The sequence below is a fragment of the Myotis brandtii genome, unplaced genomic scaffold (genome assembly GCF_000412655.1).
Source record: "Myotis brandtii unplaced genomic scaffold, ASM41265v1 scaffold199, whole genome shotgun sequence".
NCBI classification, from domain to species: domain Eukaryota; kingdom Metazoa; phylum Chordata; class Mammalia; order Chiroptera; family Vespertilionidae; genus Myotis; species Myotis brandtii.
This window is the reverse complement of record NW_005357414.1, coordinates 1,433,684-1,453,365: the sequence shown is the minus strand read 5'-3', so window position 1 is coordinate 1,453,365 and position 19,682 is coordinate 1,433,684. Positions and strand designations below refer to the sequence as shown.

Here is a 19,682-nt window from a genome sequence, read left to right as displayed (position 1 = left end):
TTATTTATTTATTTATAATAGCTTATTTAAAGTTTTATCTGGTAAGCGCAATATATGGGCTTCCTCGGGGACAGTTTCTATTGACTGCGTATTTACTTGTATACGTGCCATACTTACATATTTCTTTGATTGTATTTTTCTGCTGAAAATAGACATTTTAAATAGTATTATATAACAAGTTTGGAAATCAGATCCCTCCTCTCGGTTTGTTGTAGCTGTTGCTGTTTGTTTAGTGACTGCCCTGGACTAATTCCTGGACTATTCCCTGTCATGTGTGGCCACTTGAAGTCTCTGCTGTTAGCTTAGGGGTCAGCTAATGATTGGATAGAAATTTTGGAAAAAGTCTTTAACCAACAGATCTTTCACCCTTTGCCGAGGTAACCTAGGTGTGCTAGGGCATGCCTTATATTCTCCAGCAGTTTATAATACTGCTTTAGTCTTCATTTCCTGCTTCCATAGGTTCTCAAGGTCAGCCAGAGGTGAGCGAGTAGGGCCTTCTCAGGTCTTTCCTGGTCATGCACACAACTCTGCATCTGTGTGGGGTCTTCTAGATACCCAGGAATATCTTGGAGCTTTTCAAAACCCCTTATCTCATCCCCATATCCTCCTTTTAAGTTTTTTGGTCAGCCTCTTCTTTGACTCTCCTGGTATCTGTATCACTACCTCAGGCAGGTACAATGTCAAACAATTGCCCCTGGTTGTTTTGAACAAATGCCCCGAGGATAAGGCTCTTCCACTGAGCAAGAATAAACCAGGTCAAATAAATGCAAGCCTTGTGAATGGGATGGAGCTGCCAGGCAGGTCAAATAGTGAGAATTCTCTGGGGATAGGGATATTTGGGAAGCTTGACCCCTCCAGTGGTTGCTGCTTCCCATAACTACTGTGGGAGCAAGGTTGCTGGTTTCCTTGTGGAAAGGGAGATAGGACTGAGGCAAGTTAAAACACAACAAAGCTCACTGTTGTTACCAAAAATTAGCTATTTTTAATACATAAATGCTCTCCAGGTTGTTGGAAGTCTTTGGTTAATTTCCAGAATTCTAAAAAAGTTGGTTTTGCAAATGTTTGCCAGTGTTCATGTTGCTTTTACAGAGGAGTAGATTTTCTGATGTGATTACTCCAATATTCTGGAAATTCCCACTTCGGTTTGAAAATCATTCTGGAATTGGTGTCTTCTAAAAGGACTGCAAACTTCAGTTCTTAAAATTGCTCAGAAAAAATACAAAAAAAATAATATGTGGAATCCCTGGTGATATCTACACATAAATTGGTAGGCTGAAGTATTCATGAAATTAGAAAAGAGAAAATATGATCAAGCCTAAATTTACAATCCATTGTACTTATGATAACTACAAGGAAATGAATGTGTTTTCTGATAACAGATTCAATAAAAAAAGCATTTATTGTTAACATTTGGCTGCATTTCAAGTATTTTAAAAATATACCTCTTTAAAAAAGATTCAGAAAATTTAATTTTAAATACAAGAACATGAGAGCATATGACTTATCTGAGTTGTGGTGGGACTGAAGGCATAGCATCTTGCTCGATGCCTAGAGTAATAACAGATGAAAGGTTACCAAGGAAAAGTTTCAATGTATTTCTTAGATGAAATGAGAAAGATGGTGATTATAAGCTCTAAGTCTTGATTTTAATAACGAATCATGAACATCAAAGTAAGAACATTTCAATAGAACATTTACTATTTTATCACACACAATTAATCATTCATTATAATGCTGCCAAACCAAAATACAAATTATGAAAAATTTTGACATTATTCTAATACTAATTTAGGAGATGTCAAACATATTATAAGTGGTTATTCATTTGGAGAGCTCTGGGGAGTCCTGAATGAGTTTAAGTCACAGGCATGATATGAAATAAACATGCTTATACCTTTGTGTGAGTAGGTGAGAGGGAAAAAGGTAGAAGGGGGGGGTGGAGAATGAACACACAATGCTTTCCATATAACTGCCCTGCCCCTCTTAAAGTAGCACTTAGAATTCCCTGAATTTGGAGGGGCACAGAGTTATTTTGCAAAAATGTTGAGAATCACTGACTTAATTGTAAAAACACTATAAGAGTGATTACAAAGTCATTAAGATCTTTTCTGAGAAAACCAATTTAAATTAAGCAGATCCTTGATATAGAGGACATCACTCAAAATAACAATAGTAGTCTCTGATATTTATACTATTATTCATTCAGAGTTTCACTGTTATATTCCATACATATTTTTAAAAACCAGCATGAGCATACAATAAAGTATATACCATGGTAAGTTTTCACTACTATGTATCTTTAGAATTCATGGACTTAAAATCTGCGATTTTAGGAATTTATGAGTAACCATTAAATTAAGGATTAAACAATTTTTCATTTTGCTGAGACATTAATGTGAAGAATTTGAATCTTGTGTAAAGGCTAATATATGTGAATAGGTTGCTAAGTTAGTAAGTCTATCCTTATCATCAACTATGCTCAGATGTTTTCTTTGCATTGTAAACTAAACAAGCACTCAGGAAGTGACAAATTGTTTTAAAAAATGCCTCCCCCCAATAAAGCAAATTTCTACTGCTGGTGATTAATATAAGGAAATGATAAAGAGTCGTAAAGCAGTGTTGGTTCTTAGCCAGATGATATTAATTTTGGATAAGTTAAAGACTAATGTGTTTAATTCAGCTTTGACTCAGATCTATGACATAAACAAGTCTGCCATAAAACATTTTATGATGGAAATTACATGCTAAATTATTATTTGTGCTTTCAGGATAATTTATAATCTCTTGGGTCAGGTTTCTTTAAATCTGTTTTTCTTCATCTAAATTATATTAATGTGAAAGTAGACACATCAAGAATTTCCATAAAAACAAATAAAGTATTCCTGTTGTTCACCAAATGTAGATATTCAGTGTGCTTGCTGAACCCCTAAAATCAATTCTAGGGCAACAGATTAAAAACTTCTGACTATAGAAATATTAGGAAAGAAAGGAGCATTTATTTAAACAGATAGGAACCTATAGTTTAAAACAAAACAGTAGAAAAAGAATAAATAAATATTACCAAATGGCCTTCCAAACATTCCAATCCCCTATAGGAATGGAATCATAGAGTAAAAGATAAGCAGGTGATTAAAGCTTATGCCATACCTCCTTGAGTGCCATAAAAACATGTTCTTACCCTCCTCCATACAGCTACATATAGCCAGGTCAGTCCCCAAATAACAAACATTATCAAATAAATCCACCAAGTAACTCCTGGTGTCTGTTATACACATGGAGGAAAAGATACCCAATTCCAGGTAAGGCACAAGAAGGAGCACAATGGAATATCTCACTTAATCTCTGCTTTAAAACCTCCTTTGAAAAACTTTTAGAAACCTTTGTGATCTAGCACTGCCCTGAATTCAAAATCAGGCCAGTTAAACAGTGTTTATACATTCCTGTAGATATTCAAACCCATTGTTTGAAAAAAATCTGGAAGTCATAAATTTACAACCTCTCAGCCCCCATCACTCCACCCGCTCCCCAAACTGGAACACTAGCAGAACCAGTAAATAACTTTCTAGATAATGCAAAGTGGGTAAACACTGCTAAAAAATAAGTGGTAAAAATTCTATAATGCAATTGTTACCAAGCCTTCGGATATCCAAGACTGCTGCTCTCAAAAATGTCAAAGCTCCAGAGAGAAATTATGTTCAGAAAGAGTAAGAGAAGCATATTCCTAGATTTATACTTCAATTTTGGAGTGGGAAAGATTGGGAGTCAAAAGTATTCAAATCAATATAACAATTTTGAGGACAGGAAAGTGAAGGTGGCCCTGCTGAGTTGGTGCAAATTAGTTAAGTTAGTAAAGAGTTAATGAATGTTTACTATAGAATAGTGAATATTTATAATCTTCATGAAAGTGAAAGGAAGCTTCAAGATTAAACCTCTCCTCTTCTGTAAAAACTGACCTGAATTTCTCTAGACTGAACTGAAATAGAGCAAAAGTTCTAAGAACAGCAGCCCAATGAAGAAGGGAACCAGGACCCTTTGGACCCACACCCATTTTTTTCACTTTAAAATGGGATTTGCTTGTTCTCTTGCCACAGCCAAACCGGAAAAACCACTGACTTTTTTTTTCCTTACTTGATTGTGCTCCACACTATAGAGGCCATTGCCTATTTAACAAGGCTATTGTTTGAAGCCTGTGAAAATGAAATGGGCCTCTAAACTGTTCAATCAGGTTTAAGCAAAATTGTCTCTCCTTATTCTAGTGAGGGCATTCACCTTTGTTCATAAAAATGTTAAGGATATTGAGAGTGATCAGGGACCTTAGTGTGGCCTGTCCTAAGAACCACTGGATTCCATTTGGCCTCCTACCCAATTATGGGGTAGGGGTCTACGATCATGGTGTTTACAGTTAACTGTACTGTATTATACATTTAACTAACACATTATACTTCTTCAAAAACTTTGATTCAAAAATATTTTATTACTATCATTGTCTTTTAACATCTGGCATTTCTTCACATCACTGTTGTAATATATAATTCAAAGTACATATTATTCATAATTCAAGGCTCTGATATGAGGGAGAGTTCATTTATTCATAAACAAAAACAGACTACACTGTTAATAAGCATTGTGCTAGTGTTGCTTTTTACTTCCTGAGTATACTGGCACAACTTTCGTGATTATGTGGCTAGAACTTGTCAGAGATTGGTCTCATAATTGGGAAATAATTTCCTCATATTCTGAAACATATTCTGGAGAATGAAAAAAGAAGAGTTACTAAAATAAAATTTACAGTGATCACAAAGAAACTCTCATTCACTGCTGATGGGAATGTAAACTGGTACAGCCACTATGGAAAACAGTATGGGAGTTCCTCAAATTTGAAAACATATATCTGCAAAGATAGATGCACCCCTATGTTCATTGCAGCATTGCTCATGGAAGACAGGGAAACAACTGAAGTGCCCTTCAGTAGATGATTGGACAAAGAAGATTTGTTACATATATGCAATGGCAATACTACTCAGCCATAAGGAAAGATGAAATACTGCCATTTACGACAACATGAATGGACCCTGAGAATATCATGCTAAGAGAAATAAGCCAGAAAAAATTAAAAACCATATTACTTCACTCATATGTGGGATATAAAACTGAAAGCAACAAGTGAACAAACAAGAAAAACAAACAAAAACTCACAGTCACAGACAACACTATGGTGGTTACCAGAGGGAAGGGGAGTGGAGGGTGGTAAAGGGTAAAGGGGATCAAATATATGGTGACTGAAGAAGATTTGATTTTGGGTGGTAAACACACAATGCATCAACAAAAGGCTGAGAATTTTTTCTTCAAAGGGTAATTGTTGTTCAACATAAAAATATGCAGTTTCATTGTAATTCAGGAAACTTTTTAGAATTTTGTTTAAGGATTTTGCTACTATAGTTTGTATCTTAGAGCAGTGGTTGGCAAAATGCGGCTCGCGAGCCACATGCGGCTCTTCGGCCCCTTGAGTGTGGCTCTTCCACAAAATACTGACTTCTGCGCATGGGCCACGAAGTTTCAATTGCACTGTACATGCGCGCCCACACGTGGTATTTTGTGGAAGAGCCACACTCAAGGGGCCAAAGAGCCGCATGTGGCTCAAGAGCCGCATGTGGCTCTCGAGCCGCAGTTTGCCGACCACTGTCTTAGAGCTGGAGCATTATTGAATAGGGCATGTTAAGAACTATAAGGAATATACTTATTAGACTAATCTATGTCTAAGCTAATTTAATAAATGATATCATTCAATAATTAATACTCAATCCTCCTATAATCATTGTAATTCCCAGTACCCACCTTATGTGGGTTACATTTGCAACATCGAAGTAAACTTTTTAAATTAATTTGGGGAGAAAAAGTGGTTTGAAGCCATTTATTTATATTATAGCAATTAGGGTAGTTCCATTTTTAAATTACATAATCTTTGTAGCTACTCAACTTTTCAAAATTCATGTTATATACACTGAAGTTTAGAAGAAGAAAAAAGAATACTGAGTATAGAAGACACTCAAGCAAAGGGTGATGTAATCAATGTTAATCTAACTGACTTATGCTGAATATCTATTGATGAATGAAAGCACTTTGTCTACACAGCAGACTCCTGCTTGTGTTATTTCTTGTCCAGGCTTCATGACATTCATGACATTAAAGGAGCTGCTGAGGCATAATTAACAGGATAAAAGAGAAACTTTACCAAGAAAGAAGCAATTCACAGGCCATTAATAGTTTAAAATTGTCACCTGGCAGACCTTCATTTCCCAATGCCTGAATTCTAGCAACAGTCTCCTGACAGGTGCCCTTTCTTGTTATGATCCTCCCACCCCCAATCTACCTTTGATTGGTACCCAGTGACTACTGTATAATGCTCCTTTTGACCTCTGTGTCTTTCAGTTGTTTCCTGTTTAGAATGCTTTATTCATCTATGAAAGGTGTACCCAGCCCAAATCCTATTTTGTCTATGGAGTCTTCATGTATAACTCCAGCCCACATTAGTCTTTGTCCAAACTGTTATAGACCTCATTGTCTCCATCACTCATTTTGCTATTAAATCATGTATGATCTCATTATTTGTTTCATGAATCTGGTCTCCTCAATGAGTGCAAGCTTTCTAAGGGCAGGCAGCATGGCTTATGCCTGTTTTACAGACATTTCACACATACCCAAAAAGTAGCCTAGCACAATGTTCCACCCATAACAGCTATATTACTTGTTGAACTGAAATATTAAAATTGACCATATTATGAAGAGCAGTACTAGCTTAGAATAAGAGATAGGTTTTGATGTAAAACACACCGTCTTAGGATAATGCTGGCAAATAAGTCTTGAAGCTTGAACGAATATTCATTTTTAAATGCCTATAAGCAAAGGGATAATCATGGTGGAAATTCTACTTTCCTCTTCAGAATTGCAAAACCATCCTCTCTAAATGGAAGCTTGAAACTGCTCCAAAATCCAAATTAATACATTAAAATTCAGTGATAATATGTCTACAGCTCTGCTAATGATAAAGAACCTCACAGTGGTTGTGCAGACAACAGGACAAATAACTTTCAAGACTCATGACTTGATCATATCTAATATTTCACATTTGTTACTACCACATTTAGATGTGAGCTTTTCATTAGAAGTGTGTACACTATAAGAAGCAATTTCGAGAATTACTTAACTAAAGTGGTTTATATATACACATATGGAATTAAAGGCTTTAGTTAAAATATCCCATTAGGAAAGGTGTCTTCCAATTTTTCACCTCTCTAGAAAACACATTTCCTCAGAAATATCAGGTATCAGGCTTAACTGTCAAAATTAATGTTCTCCTTTAATGCCTAGCTCCTTCTCCCTTTAAAAGTGGGTGAATAGGGCAAAGTTTCTACCTATCAAAGACATTTCCTTATATTATTAGAAAATTCATTAGAAAGCTCTAAAGAACAGAGGATGAGAATGACAACCTAAAAGGTAACCTAGAAAATCAAGTTCTTTTCAAATACAGGTATTTTAAGTAAATGATAACTGCCAGGTCAAATATTGAGATGCTACAAGTTTGAAACATTTTTTTTTAAATGGATACTTCTGACTTTATGTTTTTAATCTAGTCTATGCATAATTTTCAGTAAGTTTGGAAAAATAAATAATTCAAAGCGTAAAAAAAATAAATAAACCTCAAAGTTCTACTGTAATTAGGCTTTGTGCATCTCTAATACGTGTTTGTGAATGATCTTCCAGAAGACAATTTGACTTTGGGTGGTGGGCACACAAACAAATAATAATAATAATACATGTTTGTAAGGATAAATTTTAAAAGATTCTCAAAATTTCTATGAAAAAATAGTTGCTTAGGTAGTGCCACTATTATGTACCTTTATAAAACAAGCTAAACATGGTGTTTACAGTTAACGGTACTGTATTAAACACTTAAAAATTTGTTAAGAAGGTAGATCTCATGTTATTTTTTTTACCACAGTAAGTAAATAAACTTGCTAAAAGAAACATACATCTATATCAGCTATTTTTATCTCATGGCACACATAAGCTAATTACTAAAATTGTGTGGCACACCAAAAAAATATATTTTTTGCTGGTCAGACAAAAAAATAGGTATAATTTTTTCCCCCACCACCATTTATTTCCCCTCTATGCCCTCTCCTACCTCCACCCCTGCAATCAGCACTGTTGTCCATTTCCATGGGTTCTTTTTTTATTTTTTTGGTTCTTTTTCATTCAACCCCTCCACCCCTCAACCAGAGCTGTCTGCCTGTTCTCTATCTATGAGTCTGTCTCTAAAAATAGGTATTTTGATTCACTCACACTGGATGGCTATTGTGTTGGCTATTGTCATTTTTGTATTTGACAATCTAAGAGAAAAGAGGTCAGTGCCCCTGACTAAGTAGTCAGGTATTGCATGTTTTAAAACTTCTTTCAGCACATCTTGTGGCACACTGGTTGAAAACTGCTGATCTATATGATTAAAGAAAAACTGATTAACTAAAAATAGCTGATACTCCAGTTATCCGTGACAATGTAATTTGCAAATCAGATTGACTTATTAATTAACACTGGTGACAAAGTACAGAAAGATGCATATGCACAATGGGATGCATTCTTATGACTGCATTCTGCAATGAAAAACTATAGCTGGGTCTATCATTTAATATTACCTGTTCCATAATCTTTGTTATGGAGAATAACTGTAAACAAGCTATATAAAAGAAAGTTCATATATCTAAGTAGAGGTTATGAATACCTAAATACACAGGCCTAAAAATAAGATACATCTAATTACCTCAGGATTTATAACTATGCTCATAGACAAGAAAAAAAAATGTTAAAGGCTATTGACCAGAGTGTGGCTACATTTATCCATTTGGGGTATGCTTATGCTACTTGTTCCACAGCTCCCAAACTTACCTAGAGGTCTCATTCTGAGAACACTCTAGGAATGATTTTCAATGTGGTCTCTTGGAAGTCCTCAAGGGACCTATATGTGAGTGCTTTTATATTATTCAATTTAATGCTATGCATCTGTTTCTGATAGGAATATATTTTTAACAAGAGTGCCATGGCCATTGGTTCTAAAGGAGGAACATCTAGGTTTGTATAATGTAAAATATGCACTCCTACTCCAGACCATGCACTCAGTTTCCTTTTTCTGCCCTGAATCCTGGATTCACCTCACTTGACTATAATGTCATTTTTCTCCCTCCTTGATTCCCACATGCCCTCTATTCCTGCCTCCAGCCCTGTGTGACTGTTTCTCCACAGAGATAATGCATTCAGTGTGGAAGAGCAGATTTCTGGAAAACAACTTGCCAAACATGACAGTGGTTAGAGGAGTTTATAAAGTGAAGTATACCACAAACCATATATCACCTTATTAGTGTCAGAGAAATAGAAGTGGTATCGTTCCCATTTGTTCTTGTGAGGGTTTTTTGAACTGACAAGAATGTGGGGTACATAGATCCATGAACTGAACAAAAAAATTTTAACCAATGACTGCAGGGAATCTACTCCTAATATCAAAGTGCTATTCTACAAATTGTACCGGGACAATGTAGGGACAAGTTTTTTGTTTGTAATGGGAAATAAGCAAAACAAGCTTTTATTTGTTTGGTTGATTTAACTATGAGGAACTTCATGAAATGCACTAAGAGCAACACTCCAACATGGAAAAAAAGGCCAGAAGACTTCATAAGATTCTTCGCTAGTGAATAAATCATCAACACCATCTTCCACTTACCATATTTTAAAAAGGATGTAAAAAAGCACCCATCATCTTTCTAAACACTTACCTCACCGTTGTTCAAAATCAGGATACAGAGTATTTGTCTTACTACAATGATGTATATACTGAGGTCCAAGTTTCACCAGCTAATAATCTATTTGCACCCCAAACAGCCTATACCCAACTGTGTGGTTGTTAGGCTACATAAAGAATATTAAAATCACAGAGAAGAAGCACACTGATATGACTAGCACATGAGGATTTCTTTGAGGCTGACACAATGGGAACTCTAGGCTGACAGCAACAAGACCAGTTTTTCATAGATTCCATTCTATGAGAATGACTCAAAGGTCCACTAATGCCTGAAGCAAAGCACAGAATCTAGGACTACCACCTTGCAGCAATCCAAGATCTCAAGATAAGATATGTTACTAGAATTGCATGCCATATGCTTACAGAAAGTACATGGAATGGCAAGGCAAGCTATATAGACTGTCAGGTCAATCTCATTATTTTCCATTACTACAGATCTGGTCAGCATCTTCTGGCAGGATATTGTATAATACAGTCAACTGTAATCTCCCAGCACTGCATGTGGCTTTGGGTCACAGTGTGGATTATCTGTAAAATGAAAGAGATAGGGGAAAGGCGAGAATCATCAACACTATCACAGACCTTATTTTAAAAGCTAATATTAGTAGGCCTGGACTCAACAGAACTTTTCATATTTGCCCATCCACTGAAGATTGCAAAGATCATAAAGCAATATGGCTGATCCTTTACATTGATAACATCCTTCCTTCATTGTTGAGCAAAGCTGCAAAACAGAACCAGCTTGATTCTTTCCTTTCTAGGCTTGAGGACATGGGACCTAGAATCTACTACCAGACAGTACTTCCAATCTTTCATAAATATCCTTTAATCCAAAATCTGAAACTACAAGTTCCTGAGATGGTCCTCCGCGAGGCTCTATTTTGCTGAAGGCTGTGCTATGATACACACATAAGGAAATATAAGAAATGCTGACTGCTTTACAAATTGATAAGCCTGAAGACTGAGAAGATGTATAAACCTACAATAGGGAAAGCCAACATTCTGTCAGGTGTCTTTATTAGCAATACAAAGCTAAAATGTATCATTGATCTCCACCCATTTGAGCGGCTCAAAGTCACAACTGGGGAGGTGGGAAGGAGGCTGGAGCGATCCCGAGACCCACTAACTCAGCACAATAGCACTGTCACTGCTCTATGGTTCTGCTAATTGAAAAAAGAAGTAATATTGATAATTGCCAACACTTGAAATACACATATTAAGAAATCTGATTTCACTTGACCAACTATTTGTTTCTTGCTATTTCTCCTCCCCATCTGTCTTCCATCTTTTTTAATGGCACCATCATCCTCTTGGCTCCTCAGGCTTATAAACTATGAGTTATGCCCAAAGCCTCTCCCCCTTTCGCCTCCCCTAGCAATGGGAATTTGGCAGATTTTTTTTTTCTTCTGCAAAGCCTCTTTACTCATATGTAATCACCTAATTTCAGGTCCTCATCCAAAAGCTATCTCAGCTATCTTTATACTTCATCCAACATATCTCCTCTCCTTTCTCTCAAATTAGATACAGTTGGGAATAGGTGAGGAGAAAGGGGAGGTTCTTACACTTGTGATCAAATTTCATAGCCATTCCAACAGAGCTGTTGAACAAACTTTTTCTGAGCACAAGAATAGCTAGGCACAGAGCCAAAGGAAAAAAAAAAAGGTAATGATGGAAGCCAAAAACAGGTGAGCTGCAATCTTTCCATTCCTACACAAAACCTGGCCCTTCAGTGCAAGTTCCTACATATGCTGATAACTTTTTCCACTTCTTAATTTCATAACATTCCTATTTTCACAATTCTGCCCCTGGGTTGGCTTCCCCATTTTTTTCAATGACAGTTTTCCTACTGCCCTCATAAATTTAAGCCTAGCTAATCTCTACCTTGAGACTCTTCTTTCAATTCATCTTACATTCTAAAGAACTCTTCTACAAATGCTGTTCTCTTATTAATACAAAAAAACCCTATAATCTGATCGAATAGCTCTTATCCAGCTTTTCCAAAGTGTTCCAAAGACAAAAGGCTACTTTAATTTCCTTGAAGTTTTATGAGCTTAGCAAGGGGAGTGGTATGGAGAATGCTGAGAGTGCAAGTTGCTGACTAAAGACAGCTGCTGGGAATCCCCAATTACTGTGGCAAGGGGTGTGGTGGTGACAGCAACCGGTTTGAGAGCAACCAAGTAAGACTTCAAGATCTAGTGGTATATAGACTCTTCACCAATAATTTTTGTACCTTTGCCATTTAAAACCTTGGCTCAAAAGTTATCCTCTCAAAAGCCTTCTTCCTGACCACTCCTTTATTCAAGGTCATTAGCATGTTTATGTACAATATTTTTCATGTATTAAACTAATCTATAATTATTATATACTGTGTTGTAAGCATTTTAAGTGACTTTGATATTTGTATCATATCTTGAGCAACACTGTCAGCTCTGTGAGTATATAACTAGTTTTTCTATTTCTCTGGTGTCCAACCACGGAATTCAGCATAATGTATATGCTAAGAACAAAAAACAAACAAAAAAAAAGATAGCTTTTTTCCCAGTGACATATAATTTCCACTCAGCTATTCAACACTAACATTTTTAAGGTTGAGCAAGTTTGAAAGTATGGTACATTGAGGGCTGTAGAAAATACACCCACACTTGATAAAAAAAAAAGATGCCACTTAAGAGTTGGACTCAACATAAATTATGCTCCACCCAACCAACTATACTATTACATCATATTTCTTCCTTTAGACTCTTTTCTTTTTACTGCATAAGCTTGTGGCTCCATTTTGCTCTTAGCAACACTAACTTCAGAAGCTCAACTCTAAATAAGTTTACTGTTGGGAATCTACTCTTCCCATCTACACAACCAATGGCTTCCCACACTGTCTCCACTGTCCTGTGAGCAACTGCCCAGTTACTGTGTGGAAAGACAGCTTACACATTGAAAGTCCATTCTTGGCAGCCTCAGGCTTTTACTGTTGGTCCTCACTTATTTAGCTTAATTGATTCAGAACAGTATCAAAAAAAGACATTATTACATGAGTTCGAGGAAAAAAGGCCATTTAAGAAAATTTAAATTGTAAAAGCCCTGGTGATTGTACTGCTTTAAAACAGGCAAGCACGTGTGACATCTAGAGAACAGAATAATGCCCATTGAAATAAGGAACTCGTACTAATCTCATTGCACAAGTTTTAGTGTTTCACACATATACATTCTCAAAAAGTAAAATGGTCTATAAATGGGAAGCACAACTGACTTCAAAATTATAATCCATTACAGTAATAACTGATAGTGTTTTACACAAATATAATTTCAAAAAGTGTACAGTTTTTAAAGAAAACAATGTGAATGTTAGTATGTGTTTGTGATAAACAACTCATGCATGGGCTAACAGGGCATTTTTCACGTTCTCAGTCGTAGTCTTTCTTTCTATTGGACTTAAGAGATCCCAGCAGAGATTCTTTCTTAGTTGCCACTCACTAATTAGGACTTGAACACAGCAAAAACACAATTCATAAACAAGAAAATTATGAGCTACATTATTACTCCCTTTGGCCATATGGGAGAGAAGGTAAAATAAGCATCAAGTTTTTCTGTTTAACTAAATATACCTGGCCCTACATATACCTTTATTCACGGATATAAAAATAATTTGTAATTTATATTTCTACATCCTTTCATCCCAGTCGCTGATCCTTTTTACAGCACTAATGACAACTGGGCAGGGGGAGGGAGCATGCCTGCTTTCTTATCAGTAAGATAGGACAACAGATTGCCTTCTAATGGAAATCAACATGTTGGAAAACAACCCATACCTTCAAAAATGCTCAATTTTTCAGAAAATGTATTTTTTTAAAGAAAAAGTAGACATGACCATTTTGCTAGCATGGATAAGGAAATCTGTATAGCCTAGTAGCATCATCTGCAATAGACAGATACACCTTCCAGCTATTATGGTCAGTTTTCATAAAAAAAGACATCGTAGAAAAATAATAGCTTGTGTTTAAAATGATGATTTAATATCGCTTTGACCTGAGCTGCCTTATCATTTTTTTTTTACTAGTGTGCAATAGGATTGTTACTGTTTTGGTGAAACAAAGTACCTGCCTCACCTCCCTAACACAATGTAATTCCTACCAAGCACACTGAAAAACAGTAATTTGACTACTGTACCAAGATAAGAAAGAGTTAACTGTTCAAAATCCTGATCAAAGTCTCTAAACATCTGCATGGCCAGGAGATTTGTAAAAAAAAAAAAAGGCATTGTATTAATTGTAATGGAAAACCACACTTATTGATGTTTAATAGTAAAGTATCTTTTATGTGCTATGGTCTATACAAAATGTAGTATAAATGTAGTATTGCATTAACTTCAATGGTGGTAAGAAGATTAAAATTTCATGGAACATGACATGCAACACAGCATTAAAGATATAAGACTGAGCAATCCCAGTGCCTTTGCAGGATCCTTTTATATTTCTTTGTCAATAGGGTAAATTCTTAAAATACAATCCAGCATGCATAAGTGTAAGTAAAGCTTTCAAAATCTTAAAAAACATGTTATTTAGTAAGCTAATCATCAAAGCATTTTTATGGAAACAGAAGGGGGCTTTACTTATTAAAATCAATACAACTCACTGTAAGATAACATATTTGTGCTGTTTTTAACTCCTAAAATGTGCCCCTCACATTTAACAATATCTGGAAAAATATAAAATCATACTACCTACAGGTTTCCAAGTCAGTCTTCCCCCTCAGCAAAACATCCCAAGAACCCCAGATTCTTGTTATGATCAAGGCAGCGTTCAATATGACCGGTGCTAAATTAGAAAGAACATGATAAAGGATAGTGACATGGAAGCAGGAAGTTTCATACTGGAAAATGGCAGTGAAGATTACCATTACCTTCTCATGGCTCAAGTAGTATTCAGGTCCTCCCTACTCCCTAACCCAGAGGGGCTTAACACGTGGTCCTGGGAGCTGTAGCAGCAGTATCACCAGGGAACTTGTTAGAAATGTAAATTCACTGCCCCACCCCAGACCAACTGAATCAGAAACTCTGGGAATGGGGCCCAGCAATTTGTGTTTTAACAAGCACTACAGGAGATTAAGATGTATGTTAGAGAACCACTCCTCCTCAAACTTTAATGTGCCTAAGAATCACCTGGGGAGCTTGTTAAAATGCAGATTCTAACTCAGCAGGTCTGAGGTGGGGCCCGAGAGCCTCCATTTCCAACAAGTTCCCAGTTGATGTCTTCTGCAGACCACACTGCAAGTGTTTCCCAAACGGGCTGTTTAACAAAATTACCCAGCGTGCTCATAAAATATGGGTCCCCAGGCACCACCCCAGACCAAATTAATCTGAATCTCAGCAGAAAGGCTTATTCGAATAAAACCAGTATTCCAGTTCAGCTACATATTAAAATCAGCTGGGGAGCTTTTACTAGTAATAATCCTGATGCCCAGGCCCCATCTAAGTTCAATTAAACCAGAATCTCTGGGGTTGGGACCCAGGCATCCACATTTTAAAGAATTACCCAGTGATGCCCTAGTCAGTGATGGCGAACCTATGACACGCCTGTCAGAGGTGACACGCGAACTCATTTTTTGGGTTGATTTTTCTTTGTTAAATGGCATTTAAATATAAAAAGTAAGTATCAAAAATATGTCTTTGTTTTACTATGGTTGCAAATATCAAAAAATTTCTATATGTGACACGGCACCAGAGTTAAGTTAGGGTTTTTCAAAATGTTGGCACGCCGAGCTCAAAAGGTTCGCCATCACTACCTGGTTTGGCTCAGTGGATAGAGCGATGGCCTGTGGACCAAAGAGTCTCAGGTTCAATTATGGTCAAGGGCACATGCCTGGGTTGCAGGCTTGATCCCCAGTAGGGGGCATGCAGGAGGCAGGCGATCAATTATTCTCTCATCATTGATGTTTCTCTCTCTATCTCCCTTCCTCTCTGAAATCAATTAAAAAAATATAAAATATATATTTAAAAAATCAAGCTTAAAAAAACAAAATTCCCCAGTGATTCGACGTGCAGCCAAGATTGAGAATGACTGCTCTGAAGTCTAACTGGCTCAACACCTGGCACAGTGGATCCCTTTATAGTAGCAAATGGTTTCCTATAACATGGCTAACTAGGATCCCACATATAAATCCAAGAGCTTGACTTTTAATAGTTAAATGCACCTCAAGACATGTTTTTATCATGGCTTGAAAAAAAATGTGCCTGTTACAACTGTACAACTGAAATGAAGGCTTTAGTAATGCACAAATGTTACCTGTCTTCCATTAAACAAGTTTCCACTGCCCTCCCAAGCTCTAACTACTGTTGGCTCTCTGCAGTGAGGTAGGTGCTCCAAGAAACAGCAGCCATGGTAAGGAATTTGTATCCATACAGCCTGTTCATATACTGATATTCCCCCACCCCAATCCCAAAACACTGGAAATTTCTAACAACCTTTCAGAGTGGACAAATAACTGATGAATCTAGGACTTTTAAACCTATAAAAGGCAGATTTCATCAGTTACAGATTTTTCACAGAAAGGTCCTGGGAAGGGATGGAAAGGTGTGCTTTTACACATGAGAATCTCAAACTGTCAAAAGCAGGTCTTCTGGTGGACAGAGACAGGATCTGAAACACCACTGCTCATGATATGATACTAATAACTCTGAGGAGAAAAAAGCAATATGTCCATTTATGTCTTATGGCCCCCAGCACAAAGTCATACTAATAAGTACACAACGCTGTTAAATACAGGGTGGGACAAAAGTAGGTGTACAGTCATGAGTACACGAAAAACAGAGTTTATTCTTGTATTACTTATTAATTATTGTAGTATTTTCCATACAAACAACTGTAAACCTACTTTTGCCCCCCTGTATGTAAAACAGAAATAAAATGTGTGGTAGTTACTAAGGTACTGACTGTCAAGTGATTATAGCTATTTCACTCCCATAATCAAACACTGCTTTTAAGCAATTTTCCTGAATTTTACGCAGTACATTTCAAAAAGTGACTTTAAGATAAATGAAAAGAAGATGCAATCCTCTTTCCACTTAAGTGAACTTTCATTCTCCCCTTGGTCATGTTCAATGTCTTTTCTAAATTAGTTGTTCTGTAGAATACATGACACATTCAAGGACAGCTAAATGATAATAGTTACTATTCTTCCACTATCATTTCAACATATCCACAGAAATTGAAAGTGTGTCATATTTTTATGTTTATTTCCATGAAAAGAAATCCAGTGGATGGGGTATTAGAAGAGAAACAACACCTCAGTACATGTTCAAAGTGGCCACTGTTAAATTTTCTAAAGCATTTTCCATATGAACTGGTCAAGCTCTCTTTACTTTTAAAATTTGTGTTCCAGTCATTCAGTTAACCCAAACTCACTTTAAAATGTGTGAAAATAGCACCTCCTGAAAGTGTGTTCTCATATGCTTTGGAGCAATGGAGCATGAATAGTAAAACAGCCTTTGCCAAACTCATGTAACTAAACAAGTGAATTTTTGCAGTCCCATGACTTTGCAGAGCCAACCTATGTATCATCCCAGGACTGGCTCTAATACATCATAGACATCCAAGAGAAGGCAGAAGAGTCACAAATAAGTGAGTCACGCTAATAAATATTTCATCGTTTTGTTTTTACATGGCAGTCTTTTCAAAATGAATTTTACTTCTTAACCAAAAAAACAAATTGGCTAAGTAAAGGTGTGGCTTTAGGACTTAAGTTCCTAGAATAAAAACTATGAAATTTATAAAGATATTTATTTGACAGTGTCAGTCTGGATGCCATTTCATGCATTTCTCATGAACCAATGCCCAAAGATGAACAAAGTCTGAAAGAAAATGCACAGACCACAGAGGAGTCATACAAACTTAAATACATTTAAAATATCAAAGTCAAAGAAAACAAACAATGCAAAATTACAATTTCCAGGACACTTTATTGTAATTTCCACTTTACACATTAAGTTAATATTTTTAGTCTAGGCATAAGTGTTTGTACTTATTCAGTAGCAGTATAATCCCCCTAATCTCACAAAGTGAAAAAAAAAGAAGTTATAAAAAATATCCATTCAGGTATTTATGATATGGGGACAGGGGGCACTTAACTAGCAAAAGGGTTGATACTTTTCAGTATAAATTTATCTGAAAATTTTCTCTATTATTTTTCTTGTTGATGTTAAGTACTCATAATAAAAACAATCTCCCTCTTTGTTGTTCTGCCCTTCCTTGGGCTTTACATTCTGTCTAGCATTTAACTCAAAAAGTCAGGTTACAATCAGTTTACACATTTTTAAAAAAAACCATATGCCCCATCTCCCACACATCCAAATGGACACGGATCAGAAGTAGCCTGGCTTTTAGCTGTAATAGAGCTATTTTAAACAATTTCAACCACACACTTAAACGGTAAAATAACTAAAAGTACAAAACCAAAGGAAACCATAAAAATTTCTACACACTGTTGGGATTACCTATTTCTCAAATCCTCAAGTCTAACATAGATTTCTTAAAAGTGAAATCGACACAAAAGCGAATGTACGCTTAATGTACAAACTGACAGTAGCTCTATAGGGACAGCTCTCTTTGAATGAGCTATATTACTCAGACGGTGGAATGAAAAAAAAAAGTCTCACTCCTCAAATGTGAGAGAGCTGGCGGTGTGCTTCGAAACACATTTTAATGGGTTTGTTCGGATAAAAATAGGTAGTAAGAGAAAATGTGATTTTTAAAAACCTCCTCCCTCCCCAGGACACAAGGAAACCCAAATGAAAATATGGGAACCTCATAAGCTCCGGTGCTAAGTTCCATCACTAACAGAAAAGAAGTTGGATAGTTGCTATTTTTTCACCCTTCAACGGGCTAGAAACTCTCCTTGTGCGAGGCGGGAATGCTGGCGGGACTTTCACGGGGGTGGGGGAGGTAATGGAAACCAAAGTGAGGAGAGGTCAACACCTTGAGTAATCCAGATCTCCAAATCCCAGGCGATGGGGAGCGGGGTGGCGAAAGAGAGAAGGGTCAAAACTCCTCGAAGTTATTGCAAAAAGAAATCGAACACCTCTGGGAGCCAGTGAGCTGTCTCTTGCAGCAGCAGCCTGCTCCAAGTGTGGGGTGCTTCCTTTGGAGGGCAGAAAGCGCGGGGTGCCCTGACTTAGGTCTAGTGGATCCGGGGACCAGGGTAGCGAGAGGGGACAGGAGCAGCCGCCGGCTGGGAGGCAGGCTCATGCCTCGTACTTTACCTCAACTATGAGCCCCATCCCGAGCGCAAGGGAGAGGGCGGCGGAGGACAGGTACTCACTAGGGCTCGTTGGTGAACCGGGGAGTCCGGGGCTGCTGGTATCCGTACAGGTGACAGTAGAGTACATCGAAGCAGAAGCAGCACATCTCCGCTGACACCACCATCTTCCGGGAGCTGGGCGATGAGGACGAGGCGGCGGACGACGAGGAGGGCGAGGAAGAGGTGGCGGCAGCCGGGGTGGAAAGTAGGGTCCCCACTCCGCAGCTCGGAGGTGGCGACAGGGAAATCCCCCCGCCGCCGCCTCCGCAGCCCTGGGGGGGAGAGAGGGTACAGCCGCTGCCGCTACCTCCCCCAGTGAGACCTCCCAGCCCGTTGAGCCGCGTACCGGCGCCTCCTAGTCCCAGCTCCCCAGCTCGACACTGGCTCTCTCCGCTGCAGTGGAAGGAGGAGGCGCCACCACCGCCACCCGAGCCAGAGGGGGGCGAACTGGACAGTTTCTGCTTCTTCACCCCGCAGCAACCCGCCGCCATCTTGGAACAGTCTCCCCCACGCAGCGCTTCCGACCCATAAGTGGGCGAGCTGG

General features: G+C 37.6%; 1 protein-coding gene across 4 annotated transcripts in view; it reads right to left on the bottom strand.

Moving 5' to 3' along the window:
- The window catches only part of AMMECR1 (Alport syndrome, mental retardation, midface hypoplasia and elliptocytosis chromosomal region gene 1), a 125,169-nt gene extending 105,493 nt beyond the window's left edge, over positions 1-19,676 (bottom strand). For 3 of the 4 annotated variants that reach the window (XM_014538821.1, XM_014538820.1, XM_014538822.1), the window contains exon 1: positions 19,160-19,655. In XM_014538821.1, the coding sequence (XP_014394307.1) occupies positions 19,160-19,629 (470 nt within the window). In that variant the 5' untranslated portion in view covers positions 19,630-19,655. Of the gene's footprint in view, positions 1-19,159 lie in introns of all 4 variants that reach the window. The other variant, XM_005865204.2, reaches the window with a different exon arrangement.
- Positions 19,677-19,682: the final 6 nt, after the last annotated feature.